The sequence below is a fragment of the Halichoerus grypus genome, chromosome 1 (assembly GCF_964656455.1).
Source record: "Halichoerus grypus chromosome 1, mHalGry1.hap1.1, whole genome shotgun sequence".
NCBI lineage: Eukaryota > Metazoa > Chordata > Mammalia > Carnivora > Phocidae > Halichoerus > Halichoerus grypus.
In genome coordinates, this window is record NC_135712.1 from 13004688 (window position 1) to 13023012 (window position 18325).

Consider the following 18325-nt stretch of genomic DNA (forward strand, 5'->3'; position numbering starts at 1 on the left):
ATACATCATTTCTGAGGTATAAAAATCGATTTCTGAAAGTGGTTTAAGGCAGCTAAGATTCTGTTGTGTTTTGTTTTTGCTTAGCATCTTCCAAAGTACTCAAGAGCATGTGTGAGAATTTCTACAAGTATTCAAAGCCCAAGAAAATTCGAGTATGTGTTGGAACCTGGAACGTGAATGGTGGGAAGCAGTTTCGCAGTATAGCTTTTAAGAATCAGACACTCACCGACTGGCTTCTTGATGCACCCAAGTTGGCTGGCATCCAGGAGTTTCAAGGTCCGCTTTTTATAATATGGATTCACTTACTAAATCCTGGCTGGGGTTTATTAATCTATAAAACAAATGTAACACATCACAATATGCATTACTTTATAAAAGAAACTTGGATTTGTAAGTATGAAGGCCAAACCTTTAAAGGTAACCACACATAAGAAAAACTTGTTCTGTTCTTATTCTTTTAAACTGACACAAAGCAAGCTCATTTTGTGATTGATAATTTTTTAAGCCTAGTATGTTCCATTTTTCAAATCTAGTTCTCTAGTTACCAAGGTAAGAAGTATTTGGGGGGTAGATTATGAAAAATCTTACAAAACTGGTTGTGACATTTGTTGGCACTCTATAAGTTAACAGTACTGATTTATCCTTGGAAAAACTTCATTGTCATTAATAGCCCAAACCAAACACTGAGCTGAGGATGCTTTTAAGATTTTGATTAGAAGCATGAATTTGAGGCTGCCTTCTCTTTTTAAAAGTCACTTCGAATTCCTTTTTCAAATGGTACACATCTAGCAAGTAATATGTATAAAGGTGAGGTGCATAGGAAAAAGTGTGAGATACAGATTTTCTTTTTTTTAGTTATCTGTAGTCAGTCACATCTTAAACCCTGGGGTTTTCCCCAGACTTTTATTTAAAATGCCCCTTTTCACTTACATTGAACCCAATTTGAAATTGTAGTTGTTGTCGTAGTAGTAGTAATAAAAAAATAACAGTTGACACCACGATTCTGTAAGTGCTGTACATCTAGCCATTTATTCCCCATAACAGACCTACTGCATAGACACAATTATTATTCTAATTTCACAGATGAGGAAACCGAGACAGCAGGGGAAGCGACCTGCCCAAGGTCGTGGTTAGTAATGGCAAAATCAGGATTTGAACTCGGGCAGTTTGGTTCTGGCGTCATTGTGCCACACTGCAGTTTATGTGTAAATTTTTGGGCAAGTTGCTTAGGTTCTCCAAAGCCTCAGGATCTTGTCTGCAACTAAAGGACAAAAATAATCTGTCTTATAAAGTGTGTGGTAAATGAGATGAGGCATGTATAATCCTTGCACTTAATAGCAGTCAGTAAATAGTTTTATTTGTTTTGTTTCTCAGTCCATACCATTTATAGGCCCTTTTTAGCTACTTATCCTCATTTCTGAATACTTGGGCCGCCCAAGTACCCCTGGGCTGCTTATCTCAAGTAGCTTCTGTTCTCTCTTCTTCCTTGTCTGTTAGGAGAGAGTGAATGGCTGAAACAGAGGGGTACATCTTAACCCCTGGATCTCAATTAATTTTCTTGGATTCTTCTACCAAGGAAGTAGTAAAAAGGTCAAGCCTCTGGTTTTCACATTTGAATGTGAAAAATCCCTCCTGTTATCTCTAATTTGAGATGATTTCTCAGCCACTTTGTGCCTTTTCTGAAGAATCCCTTTACTTCCCCAATTTTTATTAACTTCAGCCTTTGATAAGTGGCTTGTTTCTCTGGTGCAGACTTCAGCAAGAATTCTTCAAAATGAGTTCTGAAAGGACTTAAGGATCTTTAAGAATAACAGTCTTAAAGAAGCAAACTTAGGAGGTCTGAATAGAAGCTAAATTTAAAGTAGTTTTGTTCCATTCATTGTTTTTGCCTATAATTTGAATTTGGTTAAACGTAGAACACAAAAATGGAATTTTATGAGGCCTGGTGTTGATCTTCGTTGTGCTGGGTTGGGTGGCGGGTGCCATTTGACTAAGGCTACATTTTAAAAGTTTTTCTTGGATGCTTAATTGTAGATAAAAGAAGTAAGCCAACTGACATATTTGCAATTGGTTTTGAAGAAATGGTCGAGTTGAATGCTGGAAACATCGTGAATGCAAGGTAAGCCAACAAGGTAATCGTCTAGTTGAGGGACATGGAAGGCAGATAACTAAGTAGTTGTTACAAAGGTAGATTGGGATAATATATGTAAAGGTGCTTTTTTTTTTTTTTTAAGATTTATTTATTTATTTGAGGGGTGGAGAGGGGCAGAGGGAAAGGGAGAGAGAATCTTAAGCAGACTGCACTGAGCGTGGAGCCAGACCTGGGGCTCAATCTCACGACCCTGAGATCATGACCTGAGCCAAAACCAAGAGTCAGTCACTTAACCAGCTGTGCCACCCAGGCCCCCCTTTGTAAATCTTTTAATATCTGGCTTAAAACAGCTGAATTCTCACATCTACTTCTGTATTAGTCTATTGCAATATGTTTTGGTTCAAGTATATGAAGAGAATCACATAAATATTTAGTTGGAAGTAGAAATAATTTAATAGCCTTTTCAGATACTTTCTTCTCTGATACTACACCAAAGCTCAACAAATAGTTTCTTAATGGTTAGTTGAATATGGAATCTGAAACCATAGCAATGAACTTTTTTTGGTGTTCTATTATACTAATATTCATTGGTCTATTTTTTATCCTTGCATGATTTTGAAACATCACGTATTGGTCATTTTGAAAATACTAGTTCACTGAGTTACGTAGATCTTCCAAATTTTGACACATTTCATTGTATGATATCAAAGCATCATATTGGTTAGTCTCATTACTGATGTCATCAGCAAATGTTTCAAATATTTGGAAGCTATCAGGATCATAGTAGCAGATACAAATTTTCCAAAACTCTAATTTTTGCTTGAAAACTCAAATTTTATCATTGGAAAGAAATACTATTGGTTGTTTCCCTTAAAAAGGCAGGCTCATTTGAAAAATGTTTGTCAAATAACCTAAGTCTGAATAACCATTGTCTGTCATTAGTTCTTTCAAATAAAAATAGTTTTCCATGAAAAAAGTGGCAGTTCAGCTCTCAACGCAAAGTATCCAATGATTTTCCAACCATCACGCTGCAGTGTGCAGCAGAAGTGCTTTGTGCGTATTTCCTATTCATCACATAGAATATGAAAAAGATAGGACTTTGATCAGATGAATAACGTTTATTGCTTCAACAAGGATATTCTTAGACGAAATGGCATTTTTTTTTTCACTGCAAGTGCATGATAGTGAAGACTAATGAATCCTAGTACAGTTTGGTGCTTGGATTCATGTGAAGACATCAGCACTTTTACTCATTGTTGCTCTTGCCTCATCATGCAGATGTTGGTCAACACAAACACAAAAGACAAAAAAATCTTAGTAGTAGTATGAAGATGGTTTTGACCTCATGGGTTTGGGGAAACCCCAGGGATGTTCCCAGACCACACTTTTGAGAACTGCTGTTCTGAAGCCTTATTACAAATGCAAATTACTTAAGAGGAACTTAAAGCTTAAGTGTTTTATTTTAAGAAAGTATACTTGCTTTTAAAGTTGAGCAGTTGCCCATCTTTTCTGACCCTTCTTAAGTTTTCAGAATAAAAATACGGGCTGAAATAGTATGGTATAAGTCATCAGTCTTGCAAACGATTGCAATTTTTTTCTTAGCTGAAGTGAATAATATTCATACAGGGAAGTAGAAAAGTCCAATTTCATTCATTTTGCTGTTTTGAATCTCTTTCCTGAAAATACATATTCAGGTCTTAAAATAGAACATACTCTTATGGTTCCTAGTACCAAATTGTTTGATTGTCTAAGTAGAGCTTAATCAAATTATTCTTTAGTAAAGTGGTGATTATTCATTTATTTAACCAATATCTTTTGAGCATCTACTCTAGGTGCTAAAGTTACATTAATGAATAAAACAGGCAAAATCTCTACCTGCATGAATCTTCTATTCTAGTGAAAGAGACAGACAATAAACAGTAACTGTAGTAAGTAAATTACAGGCATACCTCGGAGATATTGCAGGTTCAGCTCTCGACCACTGCACTAAAGCAAGTATCGCAATCAACTTAGTCAAATGAATTTTTTGGCTTCCTGATGCATATAAAAATTAAGTTTACACTATACTGTACTCACTGAGTGTGCAATGGCATTATGTGTAACCAACAGTGTACACACCTTAATTAAAAAGTACTTCATTGCGGGGCGCCTGGGTGGCTCAGTCGTTAAGCGTCTGCCTTCGGCTCAGGTCATGGTCCCAGGGTCCTGGGATCGAGCCCCGCATCAGGCTCCCTGCTCTGTGGGAAGCCTGCTTCTCCCTCTCCCACTCCCCCTGCTTGTGTTCCCTCTCTAGCTCTCTCTCTGTCAAATAAATAAATTAAAAAATCTTAAAAAAAAAAAAACTTCATTGCCAAAAAAAGCTAATCATCATCTGAGCTTTCCGCTAGTCATAATCATTGACCACAGATCACCATAACAAATATAATAAAAATGAAAAAGTTTGAAATACTGTGAGAATTGTCAAAATGTGACACAGAGACAGGAAGTAAGCAAATGCTGTTGGAAAAATGGCGCTGATGGGCCTGCTTGACACAGGTTGGCACAGACCTTCCGTTTGTAAAAAACGCAATATCTGGGAAGCACAATAAAGCAAATCACAGTAAGACAAGGTGTGCTTGTATGTAGCGTGGTGGAAGATGGTAAGTGGAATGGAAAATAAACAGGTAAAGGGGATCAGGCGTGTGGATTTGGGGGTGTGGTGCAGCTTAAATGGAATGATCAGGGAGGGTTCACTGGACCTGAGAAGTGAGCTGGATGAAGAGATGAAAGCCGTCATTCTCTTCTCAGAATCCAAGTTGTAGTGGTAGGATTATGGTAGGCAGTAGAAGAGGATCCATGTGCTGGATTTGTATTTTGGAGGTGGTATGGCAGTGTTAGATTAGATAAATGGGCGTGAGGTCATATTCTGGCTTACTGCTTATCATGTGTGTAGCCTGGAACTATGAGAACACACTTTTTTGTTCTCCTTTAGAGGTTCTTGGGGGTTCTTTGGAGGTTCAAACTTGTTACTCTGAAAATCCATAAAGACCCAGGCATTTATGCGACCTTCTTTGTATGAACTGTGTTTCAGACTAATGAAATAGTTGAGTAAAGTTCTTTAGAGAAGAATTCTAACTTACTACAAATGCCTATGGAATGCTGCAGTTATAAAATCAACGTTGTGCAGCCCCTAATGAAGTAATGGCAGTGATCAGTAGATACGAAAACCTTAGCAGGATTAATGGGAGAGCTTTTCATTTATAAAGAGTTGATTAGATTGTCAAAGTCTGCACAGCAGATCAAGTGTAACAGCACAGAGATTATGTACTTCCTGCTTTGATGCAAGGGGGACTGCACTAACCATGAGGTTATTTTTGCCAAAAAAATAAATAAATTTGAATGGCTTTCTTAAGCCTTCTACATTAACCAGTTTAAAGCAAATATGAGAGTTAGAGGGACAAGTTAAGATGCTGTGAAGACACGTCAGTCAAATCCAGGCTGTCGAACATTTTACAGACAAATGGCCCAACTTCTTAAAAAATAAATAGCATTAGAAAGGGGATGGAGTGGCAAGGGTTGAGAAACTATTAAAGATTCAAGAGATATAACAAGCAAATGCAGTGTGTCGGCCCTATTTGGACCCTGTTTTATTTTATTTTGTTTTTTAAGATTTTATTTATTTGAGAGAGAGAGAGTGAGTGAGTGAGCAGGAGAAGGGGCAGAGGAGAGAGGGGGAGAATCTCAAGCAGACTCCACACTGAGCACAGAGCCCGATGTGGGGCTTGATCTCACAATCCTGAGATCATGACCTGAGCCAAAATCAAGAATTGTTTGCTTAACTGACTGAGCCACCCAGGTGCCCCCTTGGACCCTGTTTTAAAGAAACCTACTGTGAGAAGACATTTAATTAGGGAAATTTAAATATGAACTGAGTATTAGATGGTATTAAGTAATTGTGTGATAATGGCATTGTGATTATGTAAAAATAAAAATGTCCATTGCATTAGATGATGCATACTAAAGTATATATGGCTGAAATGGCATTTGTCTTAGATTCGATTTAAAATATTCACACACAAGTGAGGGGAGATGGAAGAAAAAAGACTGGCAAAATATTGATAATTGTTGAAGCTAGGTAATAGGTTTATGGTGCTTTAGCTTATGATTATCTCTTTTTTTGTGCATGTTTAAAATTTTCCATGATAAGCTTATAAAAGATATTACTTATAGTACAGAAAAAAGAAAAGAGGGGAAAATGTACTTCTCTGTTACCCTAATGAATACTACAGAATAAGTGTAACTGGAAATTACTCAAATGGTGAGCACTTATTTAATAAGTATGCTCAGATTTTCTTTGTAAAGGAGTAATAGACTTCAAAGTATGATATTCTTTTGGCTAAATTTTAGGTTTTTCTTTTTAAAGGAAAAAAAAAACCAGCCTATATAAAGACTTCACTGTCGGTGTGGATTTCACGACTGTTTGGTAGTCTTATGAAATTTGGGGATATAAAGATATAATTTACGATCGCCTTATAAAATAGGCTGTATTGTCAAAGTCTTTTAAAAGATTCCCTTTTTAATATTTCCTGCTAGCACAACAAATCAGAAGCTCTGGGCTGTGGAGTTGCAGAAGACCATCTCCAGAGACAACAAGTATGTGCTGCTCGCCTCTGAGCAGTTGGTGGGCGTCTGCCTGTTTGTTTTTATCAGACCACAGCACGCTCCCTTCATCAGGTCGGTAAACAGAGCACCTCCCGTGGCTCATTCCTACCATCGCGTAACACGCAAAAGACCCGGCATGTTTGTTGCTCCAGAGAAAAATGTACTCATAAAAAAGAAAAACTTACTCATGAATCTTGGCTTTAAATGTGTTTTTAATTAAAGAGTCACTAATAGTTTTACCATACTGTTGCACAGCCTTGTCCTCAAACTGTAGTTTTGTATTTCTTTCGTAGACATTCCTGATTTCTGGCACGCACAGAACTATTGGAAGTTCCGATCTTTGACTTAGAGTCTTCTGTTTTACAGGGATGTTGCAGTTGATACCGTGAAGACTGGAATGGGAGGTGCCACTGGAAATAAGGGAGCGGTTGCAATACGAATGCTGTTCCATACAACAAGCCTCTGCTTCGTCTGCAGCCACTTCGCTGCAGGGCAATCACAAGTCAGAGAAAGAAATGAAGATTTTGTAGAAATAGCACGGAAGTTGAGTTTTCCAATGGTAGGCTCTTACTGCTTGTTCTTGAAGATGAAGCTTTGAAATGTGTACTTTAATTTACCCCAAATTCTCTAACTGTTTTTGAAAACTTAAGATAGTTCCTAGGAACATCAACAGTGTTCACCTAAATTGATGTTTCATGTGTTATTACCCTTGGGTCAAATAAACAGGGCCTGCCCAGGGGAAGGCAAGCATATCTGAGGCAAAGAAATAGTTGTAAAACATTTTTCAAATTGACTGTTTAGGATCTAAAATCCCTTCTCCTTGCCTTCAGGGAAGGATGCTGTTTTCCCACGACTACGTATTTTGGTGTGGTGACTTCAACTATCGCATTGATCTCCCTAATGAAGAAGTTAAAGACCTGATAAGACAGCAAAATTGGGATTCTCTTATAGCAGGAGATCAGCTTATCAATCAAAAAAATGCTGGACAGGTATATACATATTTAAGAAGATACTTGCATGGAGAAGAAGGGGATCTTTTGTTATGAAACATGCTTTCCTTAATCACAGTATTCCCTTTTTTTTTTTTTTTAATCTCTTGGAGTCTCTCTCTCTCTCTCTCTTTTTTTTTTTTTTTTTTTTTTGAGAGGGGGAGAGAAGGTTGGGGGTGGGCAGAGGGAAAGGGAGAGAGGGAATCCCAAGCAGGCTCCATACTCACTGTGGAGCGCTATAGCAGGGCTCGATCTTATGACCCTGAGATCATGACCTGAGCCAAAATCGAGTCAGACGCTTAACCAACTGAGCCACCCAGTCACCCCACTTAGAGTCTCTTTATACTTATATACATGTCTCTCGTTTAACATATACAGAATTACATTTTCTTAAAAAAATTTTAAAAAAACGAAAAGAAAAAGAAGACTCTTAATAATTCCCAGGAGGAAAAATATATTAAAGTATACATGTCTCTCGTTTAACATATACAAATTACATTTTATTAAAAAAAATTTTTAAAAACGAAAAGAAAAAGAAGACTCTTGATAATTCCCAGGAGGAAAAGTATATTAAAGTCTCTGTAAGATTCACCTTCAAGTGGAAGAGTATACATTTTTGGTTCCTTCTTTTTCAGTAATAGTGAATTTAGAATCTTTGTCTTCAGAGCCACTGTTTTTTGGCTTTAAGACCCTGTGGTAATCTGCTTTATTTATTCTTTCTTTCTTTATTTATTCTTTTGTTTCTTATATCATCTGCCTTTCTAAAACTTATTTTTTAAAACTTACAACCACAGAATTTTGGAAGGCTAAATTTTTTTTTTTTTTAAAGTAAGAGGTGATTGAGGCCCCTTGATATGGTGCTTTGTGATCATCTGACTTATACTCTACCACTTTAGGCCCCACTTAACTTTTTAGGTCTTACTTCCTCATTTGATAATTAGATGTCAAGACTATAGGATTTCTAAAATCCATTATAGTTTTAAGTATCTCTTATAGCGCAAAGGTCTGGTAGAATTCCCTTATTCACCTTTTTTACTTTGTTTAATCAAAGGTCAAACAAGTGGCATGAACAAGTCCTAGGTTATTTTTTCTTAAACCTTTGTTCCATTCAGTTAAAAGTGTTTATCTGACGGACACAAATTTTGTGTGAATCTCCAGCACATAATGGACATTTAATGAATGGCTTGCCTGAATGAAACAGAACTTTTTTTTTCGAATAACTTACTTCATATATGTTTGTTTTAGATTTTTAGAGGATTTTTAGAAGGAAAAGTAACCTTTGCTCCAACATACAAATATGACTTGTTTTCTGATGACTATGACACCAGTGAAAAGTGCCGCACCCCTGCCTGGACAGACCGTGTCCTCTGGAGAAGAAGGAAGTGGCCTTTTGATAGATCAGGTTGGGACATGGATTTCCTCCTTTAAATGAGCTAGCTCATGCAAATTTTATGAGGAAGAAGGGAATGATATAAATATCAAGGGAGGAGGGCTGTCAACCAGGTTTGGAAACCTTTCAACCAAGGTTTTCTAGAATAGAAGAAATAAAATATAAAACAATTTAAAAAATATTCTCAGACTTGCTTATAATAATTTAATTTTTTGGTCTATTTTCTTTCAGTGACATAATTTCATATAAAGAGAAGCAGGGAAACATTTTTATGAAATTTTTATGAGAATTTCAATGGAGTGCTAATGAAGGTTTTTAATTTGAATAACTAATCTGGTTTGTAAATATTATGAACTGCCCCTTGTCTGTTGAATTACTTATGAAACACTAGGTAGTCACAGGTCTTTAAGTAATCTCAGAAGTAAAGCCTTAATTATTTACTAAGTAAAGCATAAAATGATAATTTAACCAAAACCTTTCTAACTTAAAGGTATCTAGACTTCCTGCTGCTTAACAAGTGTATCAGGCATCCCAGCCTCAGGCAACTGAAGCCTATAAAGCAAAGAAGCTAGCTCCTGGCTCCCCCATCATCTGTCATGCTCATGTGGCTTCTCTTTGTGTGTGTGTGTGTGTGTGTGTGTGTGTGTGTGTGTGTGTGTTTGTTTGTTTTTAATTCTGACTGCAGCTGAAGATTTAGATCTTCTAAATGCTAGTTTTCAAGATGGAAGCAAAATCCTCTACACATGGACTCCTGGCACTTTGCTGCACTACGGAAGAGCTGAGCTGAAGACCTCCGACCATAGGTTTAAACAGTCTTGGTATTTCTAATGGTGCTTGAAATTTATTTGAAATACATCTTTTCTTAAACATGTCTAACACATCCATCTTCCTTTATGCCTTAAGGCCTGTCGTTGCCCTGATTGATATAGATATATTTGAAGTTGAAGCTGAAGAGAGGCAAAACATTTATAAAGAAGTAATTGCAGTTCAGGGTCCACCAGATGGTACAGTTTTGGTCTCAATCAAAAGTTCTGTCCCAGAAAATAATTTTTTCGATGATGCTTTGATTGATGAGCTTCTGCAGCAGTTTACAAATTTTGGTGAAGTTATACTCATAAGGTGAGTAAAATATTTAGTGTGCCAAAGCAGCTCATGACTCCTAAGTATTTTCTATATTAGAAATTACCTTTTTATTGTTTGAATAGCATATGAATATGGTAGACCCTTGAATGATGTGGGAGTTGGGGGCACTGATCCTCCCATCAGTCGAAAATCCACTTAGAAGTTTGACTCCCCAAAAACTACTAATAGTCTACTGTTGACTGGAAGCCTTACCGATAATGTAAACAGTCAATTAACACATATTTTATATGTTATGTGTCTTACATACTTACAATAAAGTAAGCTAGAGGAAAGAAAATGTTAAAATTGTAAGGAAGAGAACAAACATTTACAGTACTGTACTGAATCAGGAAAAATCCACATAAGCGGACACCTGCAGTTCAAATCTGTGTTGTTTAAGGGTCAGCTGTATTTTTATTTCCAAACTACAGGAAAATCATACTATAGAAATGTTGTTCAAAGAGTTCATAGGTTTTGAAACTGAACTCTGGTTAGAAAGTTTGAAGTTGAGTAATAAAAGTTGATGTGAACAATTGATGACAAAAATATGTACACATTTAGATGTGGTATCTTAAGATTCCCATACAGTCTCATGTATAACAAAGCCCCACAGCAAAACGAAGCTGCGATCACTGTTTTATTTTTGTAAGGAGAGTTAGGAGTAAAGCAGAGTGACTTTTACTCCCTCGGTTTAAGAAATTTGATGTTTTAAGTAATTTTAAGTACATTTAATTTCCAACTAATGGAGAAGCAGCACCACCAGATGAACAGTCAGGAGTCATCCAGTCCAGTCTTCGTTTCTGTCATTGACTTAACCATCTGCCTTTTGCAGAACCAGATGCTTCTTTCCTTGTTTAAAAAAAAATGTTCTCTTCCAAGTAGACAGCAGTTTTGAGAGACTGAATGACATGTATGTGTTTGAATTTCATAGGGAAGAGGTTTGATTCCTTTCTGTGCTTTTCATCTACTCATTTAGGTATGTTTTATAGCTATTTGGTGGGTAGATCTCTGTACGAGGTGTGGTGGAAGAGCAGAGGAGAAATTGAAGACTTGATTCCTACTTGTAATCCAATGGAAAGATCAGAATTGTATAATGGCTTCCCTAGATACTAAACAGAGTACCCCACAGACTGAAGATGGTGTGCTTTCTGTAGAGTGAGAAGCCTGCCCAAGAAACCTAGAGTCCTTTCAGAAAGTAAATGAGCAAATAGAGAAGAAATTGCATTTATATATCCTTCAAATCATTTAACAAAGATCCACCCCAAAGCTTTAAAATAAAACATTTCTAAAATCCTAAGGCACTAGGAAGTACATAGTGAAATCTCCAAGTTTACAGATGACAGTAAGCTTTGCCAACTACAGAAAGCCAAATTACCAGGAGCACAATATGGGCAGCATAGTAGCAGACAAGTGTCCTCATGAGCAAATGTAGAATATGGCACTGGGCTAGAGAATCCAAAGTGTACATTAGGGATGAAAGACTCTGATACAGGAAAACAACCTATCTTTATAACCCAGTCTCGAAGGAACTTGGTATTAAATGAGAGCCAAAAGCTTTCCCCAAAGTGCTTGTCTTAATTTGAAAAAGTATTGGTGGGTGCCTGGGTGGCTCAGTTGGTTAGGCGTCTGCCTTTGGCTCAGGTCATGATCCCGGAGTCCAGGGACCTAGTCCCACTTGGGCTCTTTGCTCAGCGGGAAGTCTGCTTCTCCCTCTGCCCCTCACCCCACTTTTGTGCTCTCTCTCTCACTCTCCCTCTCAAATAAATAAATAAAATCTTAAAAAAAAAAAAAGAAAGAAAGAAAGAAAAAGTATTGGTAACAAAACAAGGTATTACCCTAACGTTATAAAACTATGCGTTGTCTCCACACATGGAATATTCTGGTTGGTATACCTGCAGACAACCAAGTTAGAATAGAAAAAGCAGACCATGGAAGTAAACAAGGAGAGGACTACTGTCACCAGTAAAGCTAAACTGACCATTACCTTTTGGTCTAGAATAAAACAACTGTTAAGGAATGACCGAAGTCTGTAAACCCTTTTATTTGTAAATGACAGATTCCCTGGAAATGTAAATGGGACAAATGTAGATACTTCTATTAGTTGGGGGGAAAATCTAGAAGCTTTTACCCTAGTGGGTGAAAACAGGAAGAAAATACAGCCTCTCCTCTTGATATCCATAAGCCATGCTTTTGAATCCTTGGTTAAGTGTGTGTGTGTGTGCGCATACGTGCGTGGCCCTTTGAAAAATCTGCAAGGATTCCTGATCTTGATTTATATAATTGGAAGTAGTTCAATGAGTAAAATTGTTCTGTAAATAAGACTGATAATGTTTTTGTTTTCCTCTTTTTTAAACGATAACATTATTACGTGTCAGTGATCATCTTATTCAGAACTTGTTCTAATGTCCTTTGTATTTTTTTCTTTTTGGGGGTTACTTATTTCAAAATTACAAACCTAGAATCATAGCAAATGCCATTGAAGTCCCAAGAGAGTAAATGGCTGTCAGTGAATAAAGACAAGGACCATAATAAACTAAGGTACCTTGGGGCCAGTCAGATATATATATTCTAATGACAATTCCCTATCTTATTTCTTGGTCAAAGGAAATTTGCTTCAGGGAAGTCATTGAGACCCTGAAAATACATAGTTCTGGACTACAGGTCTGGGAGACTTGGATTCTAGCGACCCGTAACTCATTATCCTTATAGGGTCACTTTGAACAAGCCACTTATAACCTCTGGCCCTTTTTTTCCTTATCAGTGAAATGAAGGATTAGATTAGCAGGGATCACAAATGGAGGTCCACAGGTCCGACTGCTTTATTAGCATAGTATTTGAAAGGAATTTGAATTTGAAAGCTTTTAGAGGAAGCGTGCCCTCTCCAGGTCACCAGTGGCCCTACTGCTCTACCTGTTGTTTTTTACTTTCTGGCCTCTATAGGCCCTTGTTAATCAATAGTCATTGGGTTAGTCGTTGGGCTAGTTACATATAAGAAGATATTGATTATTTTTTATGGCTTATTTTTCTCTTTCTTGAAGGTTTGTAGAAGATAAAATGTGGGTTACATTTTTGGAGGGAAGCTCTGCCTTGAGTGTTCTGAACCTAAATGGTAAAGAGGTAAGGTAGCATTTGTTGATTCTAAACCATTTTGAAAAAAGGCATCCGAAGATTATGTTTTTATAGACAGGCAGCAGGATTATCTAAATGTATTTCCAGTGCAGGACTATAAAAGACCTTATGGTGTATTTTAATATTTATTATTTAGACTAAGTTTCTGACCAGCTTGGAATTATTTTGGTCCTCCCTAAAGATACTAACCATTGGTAACAGACTAAGAAGAAAAAACATGTGTATCACCTAACTGGATTTTTATCATATGGAAACTTATTAATTGGGATAGATATTCTGGCTTATTCATAGTAGGAAAGATTTCTATTAAATGAAGAAGATGCTTTATTTACAAGAAAACAAGGGAGGAAGGTACTCTTTATTCCTAGGAACTGGTTTTATTGGCTTGGATCAGGGTACCCAGATAACCATTTTCAGGTGTAGGTAAAATAATTCCCAGAGATAACAAATCCATCCCACTGAAATATTTTAGAAATTTTTAATTAGTGGAGGTATTCCTAACCTGTGACTTAAAATGTTATTGATGGAGGAAATTTACATCAATGGCCTGGAATAGTTTTACTTCTATAAAGTGCTGTGTCTGTCTGTTTTTTCTGAATGATTTTGGACAGATCCTAAATTTCTAAGCATGTGGTCACTAGAAGGATGGACTAAAATCCAGACCTAATTTCTCCAACAGTGGAAAACTCATAAAGTCTTCCCTGAGCTTGCTGTTCTGTCGCATTACTTCAGTTTCCTTGGAGTAAAACGACAGTTTCCACACATATATTGCTTTTGAAATAGGTTTTATATGCTAGTTTTTCCTGAATGTAATAGTAATACACTCAAGCAAAAGTAAATCGTGAAATACAGAAAAGTATAAAGAAAGAAGTAGTGAAGAACACTAATCCAACCATTACAAAATAATTTCTCTTAACCTTGATAGATGCATGTATATTAAAACCAGTGAGATTATATATACATTTGTGTATGTAGTAACACAGGCAGGATATACATGTATACATATACATACATACGTGCACAGACACAAATAAGATTGTGTTGTAAGTGCTGTTTTCTCACTGCCTATTCACTTGACGGTATCATGGACATTTTTCTATATGAGCAAATATGTCATTTTTAATGTCTGCAGACATTAATTTTGTTATGTGGATAAATACGTAAGTTTATTTAACAAACTCTTATTAATAGCTAGATGGTTGGAATTTTAATTATTAAAACCAACATTCCAGGGAAGTCCTGTGTACACTATAACTTTGTGTGCTTATCCTGTTATTTCTGACCTTAGGATAAATTCCTAAATGTAAATTTGCTGTGTTAGAGAATATAGGCATATTATAATTTGATGTTTGTTGCCTAATTGTTCTTCAGAAAGTATGGATCTAATTATATTATGCCTTGGATTACCTAATATTTACATCCTAATCGATACTGGGTAATTTCTAACTTTGACAACCTGAAAAACCAGAAGTAGTATGTCATTTCCGTTAAGATTTTAATTGCTGGTCATCTTAATTTATTGGTCATTGGTACTTTCTAAATGAGCTGCGTATGTCCTTAGCCTATTTTTCCCTGGGGTATTTATTCATCTTCTGAAGCAGCCTTGGTGTAAAGTTCAGTCCCTTTCCATTTCTGCTGCAGATATTCCTACCTGCCGATCTTGTAACTTTGTTGTGTCTTAACTGTATGGAAATTAGATTTTTAAATTTAATTCTAGCTTTAGTTTCTTTAAAGCCTCTCTTCATCCCATGAGGATATAAATATTTAAGAGCAACTCTCAATTTGGCATTAGCTTACTCCCTTGCTGAGTATTTCTTTTGTCTTTCTCTGATAGTTTAATTTTCCTTATTTTATTTTTTCTCCTCCTTTTCAGCCCTGTCCCTTACCCTCAAGTCTAGTTATCTGTGTTATGCTCTTAGAAAATACCCACTCTTAAGTCCCTAAAAATATTTTGAAAATTCTGTAAAAATTATGTTTATGGAAAGTATATTATAATGTTTAATTTGTCCTTTTGAAAGTTAGATATTTCCAAACCTCTAGTCTGTTGCTTTGTTATTAACATTATTTCAGCCCCAAATCTTCTAGGACGTATGTAGATCCTTAAGAGCTCTTGCATTCCAGGGAAGGAGCTGGGAAAATTAGATAGCTTAAGTGGGGCAAACCTAAAGGATGATCTTGAGCATGTTCTTTAAAGACCTATGAAGCCTGTTGCCAAGTTCTGAAATGGAATTGATTTGTTCTGATAAGCAAGTAAAGGATTATTGGTTTCTTACGACACTGACGTCAAAGCTCAGTGTAGATAGTAAATTACTATTAAAAACGACTGTACCGTTCAGGCCAGCGGCTTTGTGTCTCCATCCTGTGCCTTCAAGGAATTCTAATGTCGATAGCACTTTGAGCCACGGAAGATCTGTACCCACAAAGGTGTCAGCTGTCCTCACAGCATGTTGGTCACAGCTACACAGCTCCTTTGGAAATACCAGAAAAGTTCACTTATTTTATATACTCCAGAAGCTCTTTAAAGGAAGGAAGTTGAAACTGTGTAGGAGAGAGCTTACATTTTAGAAAGCAAGTTTGTTACATGGTATGGGTTTTAAATGACAGTGTCTTTCCTAGTGCACAGTCTCCTTTTGACCAAGGAGTCTTGTGGCTGTGTGCGGGTTTTTTGAAACTATTTTTGAATACATCAACAGGACAGCGTGACTTAATTATAATGTGTTTGGCTGTTGTAGATTATACTTTTGTCTAAAAGCCACTCACATTTATAGGAAAGGCAGAATGCCAATCCGTCTCTTCTGTAATTGTTTCATGTAGGAACAATTAACCTGTGGATCAGAATCAAAGGAAGTATCAAATTATGTAGCAAAGTTGTCAGTGAATTTACATCTGGCCAGGGAAAGATACTGGCTACAGCAACAGAAACCTGAATCTATGTGCATCCTAGAAGAGAAGACCTTAGATTTAGCAACACGGGCTTTTAAAGGGAAAATTGGGAATGTTTAAGCTACTTCAAAATTCGGTGTATGTTAAATTGAATCTAGCTGAATTAAGCCTAGACTATTGCATTAGTGTAACTAAAGCTGTCGCTTTATTCCAAGATAATTTTCATGCTAATGAATTTTTAATTTCCATCTCTTTTAATCAACTAGTTACTGGGTCGGACTGTAACTATTACTTTAAAAAGTCCAGACTGGATCAAAAATTTGGAGGAAGAAATGAGTTTAGAGAAAATTAATGTTGCATTGCCATCATCGACGAGCTCCACACTGCTTGGTGAAGATGCGGAGGTCACAGCAGATTTCGATATGGAAGGTTTGTTTATGGAACACATTTACTTCTGTGCTTCTAGATAAGTGTCCTTTCCCGTCAGTGAAGTCTTAGTCTCCAAGTTTATCCATCTCTATCTTCTTGCAACACACAGAGCAGTATTAATTGGATTTTGTTTTGCATTGTATTTGTCTATTTTGCTTGTACCTAGACTTCAGATTGCAAATGTATTTGTCCTTCTTGCATTTAAAGGTTAAGATCTTTACAAGTGTGAGTTTATGTCCTTCTGTGCTAAGAGCACGAATTGGTATTTCTGGTGTGTGGTTTGGTCCCACTAGTTGCAGTTAAGGTAGAAAAGTAGAAGTTCAAAGTGGGTGTTCTAACAACAGAAATGGGTTCAAAGTAGTTATTACAAAAGAAGATACATTTCAAAGCAATTTTAAAAAGATTCTCAAGGAGGCTAAGAGCACATGCATTTGAATGGACCCATATAAATGTAGCCATTTCATATTTAGCGTTTAGTACCCAGTTATCTGGATAATAATTTCCTTAAATGTAATCAAGAAATGCAGGTGCTTTCTCATGCTGTGTGCTGTGTTATTCTAGCATATTTCCCATGACAGTGCATCCCTTAGTTTATAAAATGACAATATATCATACTGTGAAGCTGCATACATTCCAGATAACACATTTAAGAGTTGAGCGCCGTACAAGACAACTCCAGCTTTCACATTTCTCTTTTCATTCATTGGCTTAGTCCATACATTTATGTCCTACCTTGGATGTGCCGGGTGCGTACTAGGTGCTGAAAATTCAACAGATATCATCCTTGTCCTTCCAGAACTCCTAGCTTAACGGTGTTACCAGTGAGCAGGCAGTGAGAGTCAGGTGACAGATGCAGTCATGAACAATGCTGTGGTAGTTCATGGGACAGTTGCCCACCTCGGATTTGGGAAGCAGGAAAAGGTTTCCCAGAGAAATTGAAATTTGAGTTGAGAGTCTGAAGACTGGGTGAGAATTAGATGAGGGAAGGTGGAGAGGGTGAGCCAGGAAGAAGGAATGTGCAGGGACCAAAGGGGGAGAAGGCTCAAAGCTCTTCCGTAAGTACGCTCGTGAGGGAGTAAAGGGAGAGAAAAGAAATCAAGCAGGGGAGCGGTGTGGGGTGGAAGATGAATTTGGTCTGGATCATGTTGAACTGAGGTGTCTTGGGAGACTGCTGGGCCCACATGTGGGCTGTGGGTGTGTGAGGCAGGCGCTCCGCAGAGAGCTCTGGGCTCACAGGGCAGCTCTGATAGCAGCTCAAGTCACGGGTTGTCATTAGCTTGGCCAGAAGGACTGTATAGAGGTGGGAGAAAACTGGTCCTGGGAATGAACAGAGAACCCCAGATTTTAAAGACAGGCAGAAGGCAACTGCTCACAAAAGGAAAATGAAAAGAAACAACTAGCAATGTCAGAGAGCCAAGAGATGGGCCTAAAAATCAAGGAAAGAAATGGTAACAAGGAAGGTATAGTCAGTGGAGTCCTGTGTCACAGGGAGAGGAGGAGAAATGGGGACCACAGCTTGTCCTTTGGATTTAAGAACAGTGAAGGAGGCTGTTGGTGACACTCATGAGAGTACTTTCAGTGCAGCGATGAGGCCAGATGGTGGTAAATTGAGGTGTGGATAGAAGGTGAAGAAGTGGAGAGAGTGTCTAT

At 37.2% G+C, this 18325-nt stretch overlaps 1 protein-coding gene across 8 annotated transcripts in view; it reads left to right on the forward strand.

Moving 5' to 3' along the window:
- Positions 1-18325, forward strand: part of SYNJ1 (synaptojanin 1) — an 85989-nt gene that overhangs the window by 48721 nt on the left and 18943 nt on the right. For all 8 annotated transcript variants that reach the window (XM_036082537.2, XM_078078735.1, XM_078078746.1 and 5 more), the window contains 10 exons: positions 85-276; positions 2035-2119; positions 6665-6805; positions 7100-7292; positions 7564-7722; positions 8968-9124; positions 9798-9915; positions 10016-10231; positions 13273-13351; positions 16513-16675. In XM_036082537.2, coding sequence (XP_035938430.2) covers positions 85-276; positions 2035-2119; positions 6665-6805; positions 7100-7292; positions 7564-7722; positions 8968-9124; positions 9798-9915; positions 10016-10231; positions 13273-13351; positions 16513-16675 — 1503 coding nt within the window. The remainder of the gene's footprint in view (positions 1-84; positions 277-2034; positions 2120-6664; positions 6806-7099; positions 7293-7563; positions 7723-8967; positions 9125-9797; positions 9916-10015; positions 10232-13272; positions 13352-16512; positions 16676-18325) is intronic.